Below are 6,463 nucleotides of genomic sequence, written 5' to 3' on the forward strand. Positions count from 1 at the left end.
TGAATCAGAAATTTCATCTCCTTGGGTACTGTATCTAAATATTTTTAACCATTCGATGTTTTCATCTTTGTCAGAATTATGGAGTAAGGGAAAGTGGTCTGCCTTTGAATGCGGTAGCCTTTGAATGTTTCAATTTTTCTCTTATTTTTCAAAGTAAAAATTCTACTTAATGAACAATAGTTAATACTATTAACTATTTTCTATTAACTTCGCTTAACAAAATGGATTTTTAGCTTTGGGAAATAAGAGAAAAATTGAAGCATTCAAAAGCTGACGCATTCAAAACCATGTCACTTTCCCTTTTAATTCTTCTCAATAATTTGCAAAAACACTTTCAACTTGTTCTTTTAAGGCTTTTATACACTAACAATCAAGAAAATTACATCTGCAGAATGTCAAACTCCCATATAAAATGCATATGGCAGCAACTGCCACTTGGTCCTTCCGAGTGCAGTTTTTTTTTGTTTTTGCAATATATTTACATTAATATTTAATTTTTATTAAAAATTTTATAACGAAAAAATAGCCAGATAAATTCTGCACGCATTCAATCAGGCCTCCAGGCGAAATGATATATTCTTCAATATAAAAAATAAAATTGAAAACTAAATTGGCAGCGGCTGCCACTAGGGTCCTTCCAAGTGTTAAAGTTATTTTTTTCTTATGTCTGTACATGATTGTAAAGTAGAAGGTTGAAGGAATCTAGAATATTTTTTGCAAGTCTCTAGCTATTTTACTTATTTTTTATACTGCCAATTTTTTTTAAGCAAAACCCTTTTAGCAATAAAAACTACAAGACTCATACGTAATATTTTTCATTAAAGCGAAAAATATTATTCATCTTGGTATTGTCAGAAAAATTACGAAAATTTTTAGGCTATTTTTGTCCCTATCGTTCATACACTGAGAGAAATCCGAAAAAGTTAAAATAAGATTCCGGAAATGTTAATTTTACCCTGCAGTATTGATCCAAAATCGGTGTAAATATTACCCTTTTTAGGTGTATTTGAGGTTAAAGTTACCCTTTTTCATGTTAATTTTACCCTTAAAAAGGTGTAAAATTAACATTAAAAAATGTTGATATATTTTTACACCTAAAAAGTGTTAAAGTTATGAGGAAAATTAGTTAATCGCACCCTCTTTTTACTCAGTGTAGATGCACAAAATAGGGGGAAGTGGGGCATCTTTGAAAGTGGGGCACCTTTGAAATTGAGATTTTTCTCCTATATGTTTAAATGGAACTGAGCCATATTATAATGTAATTTAGCTTCTCAATCTATTTGTGCAACTAAACTATATCACGATAAGGCTCAATTTTATTTAAAAATAGGTGAAAAATTCCAATTTCAAAGGTACCCCACTTTCAAAGGTGCCCCACTTCCCCCTACATCGAATCAGACTCTGTTGGACTTTCCAAGGATAGATGTTAGGCTTATCATTGGTTATGTCTCTCAGTTTAATTTTTATTGTTGATTTTCAGTCCATAAAAAGTGTCTCGTCGTTAAAGGGTTAAGCCCTATTTTTTTAAGGAATGTAGTAAAAAAAATATAAATAAAAAATATTTGAGATTATCTCACCCTTTGCATATATTGTTCTTTTTCTTTGAGTTAAAGCAATATAGAATTATGCATAGTCTTTCAAGAAGATTAAGTATATTTTAATAGTTGATTGAACATATGTCTTTTGGAAAAGAGGTCAAATATCATACATTTGATTTATTATTGAAAAAAAAAATTGTAAACATGCATTTATATCATTCACGCATGACTTTATGTAAGTTTATTGAGCAAGTTCATTTTTTTCTCTCTCTCGACTAATTTAGCTACACAATTCGGACTTTTGTGGCAACTCTGTGGCCAGATGGCGGTACAAAGGCAATCCTTCAGAAGCGTCGTAATGAGCGAAGAGGTGAAGATTTACTTGTAGCTTGGTCCAGGTCGACATCTGCCTCGTCTATTTACAGGTACAATTAGCGACAAACAACACAAAAGAAATATTATTATCTTTTTTTTACATCATAATCATTTTTGAATGTTGTTGCAATAACTGTAGTGGATTTATTTTTGAGAAAGGTTTTTTTTATTTTCAAATAATGCTTTTTGCGATTTTTTTTCTTTTTATATTTTTAAATTTTGTTGTTTAACGCTTTTTCACCTCTAAATTGACGAGATGGTAAGTACACTGCTTGTTCTAACACTTTATTTTATATAAATATAATTTTTTGCATTTATTTATGAAAGAGATTTCAATAGTCTAAAATTTACGTCATATGATTTCTTTAGTTAAATTTTATTTAATAGTCGACTTATGCCCAACGCACAATATCTTTTGTTTTGTAAACATGTTTTTGACATTTCAACAAGAGTGAGTGAGATCTAGATCTAGTCATCTCGCTCTTTCTCATAGAAAAAATTGAAAACATGTTTACAAACAAATGTTATTGTGCGCTGGTCATTACATGGCAGTTTTTTTTAAAGTTCCATAAAGAATTAATAGCTCTTTTTTGGTAGTGGTTTATTATACGATAATTTTTAAGTTATTTTCATTGTTTTCGATTTTCTCCATTTTTTTTATAATTCAAAAGCTTCTCTTTCTTTTAATTAATTTTTTTTAAAGTCAATCTACTTGCTAAATGATGTTAAAGGTTTCTTCATTTTGTCAACAGAACCTCTGATTATGGGAATAAGCATCAGATTGTGAAAACAATAAGCTGAGAATGGTGGATGCGAATTATTTCGTGTACTCCGGGATGGCGACAGATTGGGAGGAGAGTGAATCCAGTATCGCGTCAGAATGTCCATCAAATGAAGCCTACAGTAAAGTTCATAGAAATTAATGGGACGACTATTGATGCAAATGAACGTGATGTTCAATGATTCAGAATGAATGAGATTTGAGGCCTTAATGAGAATTTTAGATGAAGAAAATAATAGGAACGTATCAATTGCTGCAAGCGGAAAAAGTTGAAGTATTTTTAGTTATTTTTTTTTTCAAAGGACATTTCTTGAATACTTGCTATGGCTGTGATTAAAATGTTAAAGTTACACATCCCTCATGTTGCATGTAAATATCTCCTTGTAATGTCGTGCAGAGATGCAAGTACATATATATATATATATATTTGTACCCTGATTGGGACCATAGTAACAATATATTTTGAGAGGAATAAATTTGACAAAAGATATTCTAAAATATGCAAAAAAATGCGAAAGCACGTTGAAGGAAATTTATAACACATAAATTTTAAATTCTCTTGAGAGTTTATTGACCTGTTTTTGAGTTTCACATGAGAAAATTTTAACAGTGTGTACATATTAAAGATGAAAATAAATTGTATAGAAATATGTAGATAATGATGCGATGAAATATATTTATTGTTAGATAACACAGATTCTTTTTATTTTTAAATATTTCTGGAGGCAGGTGCAGGCATTACAAAATATAGTCAGTGATAAGCCTAGATCAGCTTATAAAAGTGTGATTCTCACATTGAAAATTCGGTTTGTGGGTAAACTTGAAGGATTTTCTTATTTGGAACTTAATGCTAATTTGGTTCAATTCACTCAAAAGTATATGAAAAACTTTAAAGCCGTTTTTTCTCGGAAACAATGAGAGATAGAAAAGATAGAGACCTCAAACTTTACATAGCTTTAGATTTAGAGTCCCCTGATGTTTGATAAGTACGAAATTTCAATTGAGAATGGGAAAAATTATAGGAGAAATGCACAAAAAATCTGCGAAAAATGTCGCCGTCTGCGAAGAAACACGAGTATACGATATATATTTTTTTTCTGTCGCGAAATTGTCGCAGAACATCCCCAAAGATGTCACCTCAGGTTGTATGGCGGAAAGATAGAGAAAAGGCAAAAAAATAAGCAATTTGCACTCAAGTATAAAATTCATGCGAGCAACCAATATAGCAGCGGGTGACAATGAGGCGCATTTGAGGTGAAAGAACAAACCTATTACCTTTGGCAATGCTTCCAAAATTCTCGTTATGTTACTAACTTTACCATTTCCTCTGTCTCCAAATTTTTCATATTTTTACCTTTTAAAATAATGTTTTCCATAGGTTAACTCCTTGCCATTCTAAATAATGGGCAAATTTTCTTGAAATGAGAATTGACAAGAGATCAACTTGCTTGAGTTAGTTCCTTATTTCACAAATGTATGAACAATAAATCTATTTTGCGTCCTTCTATTTTTAACAAATTGGCAAACAATAAAATTAAAGTAAAATATTGAAAACTATTTTTAATAACGAAATTTGGTGACTCATATTTATTTATTTTATTTCGGCTCTTATTAGGCTATTTTTGCCTTGAGTTACAGAAGTTATTTACAGTGTGTGATGTTCTACCTGGATGTTCCATGGCAGAAGAGTTATATGTATATATCATCTGTAAATTTATTAATTTTTTTTCTAAGTTCATTAAAATCTCAAAATCACAATAAAGTGAGCGAGTCCCTTGAAGGGTAAAGTGCCCTCAGTCGATCGGTTCCTAGACTCGACTGTGTCTATTGTCACTGATTCGTATTATTTATGGAATAATTGACCTATTAATGTTAGATTTACAGGATATAAATTTATCCTACTACTTTCAGAAAAAATGAACAATTAAAAAAATGGAAAATATACAGACATAGAAAATTTAAAAAAAATATAAATTATTATTTTTATATAATATTTACGACTCAAGTTCTGAAATTCTATTTTTGACACAACGACTAAAGTAGTGTAAATCAGAAATCTGCAATAATTATATATGTTTTTGGCTCTTTTGGTTTTGATTTTTAATTCGGCAATATATATTTTTTTATTATAAACTTTTTTGTATACAAAAATAACATTTCTAACATAAAACGAACTCTATTTTTTAGAAGCGTGATAAACTGGATTTTCGCATCTTTTGAGGACATAATTATGATTCATATGCAAAATGCCATTTTTACATTCTTTTAAATAGAATATTTAAAATTCTTTAAAATTTTTCTAGACGAAGGTGTAAAGAGAGAGATTCAAATTTAAAGAAAATGTAAATACTCTTGGTAGAAGTTTGGATATTTTTTAGAACTAAATATTGTAGAAGCAATAAAACCCGCCATAAGCAACAAAGGCTCTGCTTTGGCAAAATTCCCATTCTTTTCGAGACAATAGTCTCCTTCCCAGGACCAGAACCTCTGAGGGTGGTGAAGAAGACTGTCAAGCGAGTATCTTATAGGACTATTAGTAACGAATAGGCATGCAAGTAGAGAAAGGGAGAACTCTCTCTCTTCTTGGCGGACCGTCGTGCAGTGCAGACGTGTTTAGGATTAGCTCCTCGCGTACAGTCTGGGGCCCACCCCAGTTAATTGTTCACAAGCCGGTCCATTCCCCATTTAAATAAAGTATTAATCCGCATTGCCCCCACATATTCTTTCAGAAGTGGGATGATTTTCCACGTTTAATTTAAGAGTTCTTTCGCGGTCTTTGTGGGAAATGCGGGTGAACCGGCGAACGTCTTTTAAACGTTTAGGTTTAGAGGGGCAGAGCACCAGAGGAACCTGGAAAAGGTGCCAAGATCTTGAAGCAGATCCAAAGGAAATCCAGCTAAGTAGCCCAAATTGGGAAGAATATTTTCTCACACGAAAATTCAATTGGTTTTAATTTGCTCTAAAGAGGGAAAAATAGTGGATAAATTGGAAATAAAAGGCAAGAAAAATTATCTGGGGTACATGAGATTTGATGGAAATGAAGAAATTTGATGAAAATCGCGTGAAAATTGCATTTTTCCAATAGCATTTATTTATTACGCAATAATTTTTGGGGATTTTTCCAATATTCGACATCTTGAAATTTGCATTTAGTACACGGGCGAAATTTGGGTGAAATCGAAGACAGCGCCGCGCGTTGGAAAAAACATGAACACAAATCGCAGTGGGGGAAGTTGCGAAATTTCTTTGTCTTTCTTCTGCTCCGGATTCTCGTGCGAACAAGACGTGTCTGTCGAAGATTCTGTGGTGGAAAATTGAAAAAATAAATGAAGGTGCATTGACAAAGATTCTAGAGGTGAAAAAGCATTCTGAGAAGTGTTGGTGTAGACAAAAAATCGTGAAAATTTGGAAAAAATAGTGACGCCAAGCATAGCCGCCATCTTGCAAAATCGTGATTTGGCCCCAATTTTCTCAAAATGGGCCGTGAAAGGGGCAACAGGGTCACCCCAGTGCATAACTGTTCTTGTTAAAGTGCGAATACCAATCAAAATGACACTCTCAAAGTTGGCCCAAGGGAAATTTCGGCGATAATTCCCAGATTTGACCCAGACGACCCGTGTTGCATAAGCGCCGAATTATGGATCAGGGATTGTAATGCAGCTCGGTCAATGTACGAATGGGGGGACAGAATGGCCATCTTGTACTGCTCCATGAGGCTCTATGGGACTGCATTGGTATGGTATCATGCCGCCAAATCTCAATTCTTGAC

At 32.5% G+C, this 6,463-nt stretch overlaps 1 protein-coding gene across 2 annotated transcripts in view; it reads left to right on the plus strand.

Moving 5' to 3' along the window:
- LOC129807513 (phospholipid-transporting ATPase VD) overlaps nt 1-3,385 on the plus strand; it is a 49,829-nt gene extending 46,444 nt beyond the window's left edge. The window contains exons 8-9 of one of the 2 annotated variants that reach the window (XM_055856816.1): nt 1,823-1,963; nt 2,666-3,385. In XM_055856816.1, coding sequence (XP_055712791.1) covers nt 1,823-1,963; nt 2,666-2,714 — 190 coding nt within the window. In that variant the 3' untranslated portion in view covers nt 2,715-3,385. The remainder of the gene's footprint in view (nt 1-1,822; nt 1,964-2,665) is intronic. The other variant, XM_055856817.1, reaches the window with a different exon arrangement.
- The last annotated feature ends 3,078 nt before the right edge of the window (nt 3,386-6,463 follow it).

The sequence above is a fragment of the Phlebotomus papatasi genome, chromosome 3 (genome assembly GCF_024763615.1).
Source record: "Phlebotomus papatasi isolate M1 chromosome 3, Ppap_2.1, whole genome shotgun sequence".
Taxonomy (NCBI): domain Eukaryota; kingdom Metazoa; phylum Arthropoda; class Insecta; order Diptera; family Psychodidae; genus Phlebotomus; species Phlebotomus papatasi.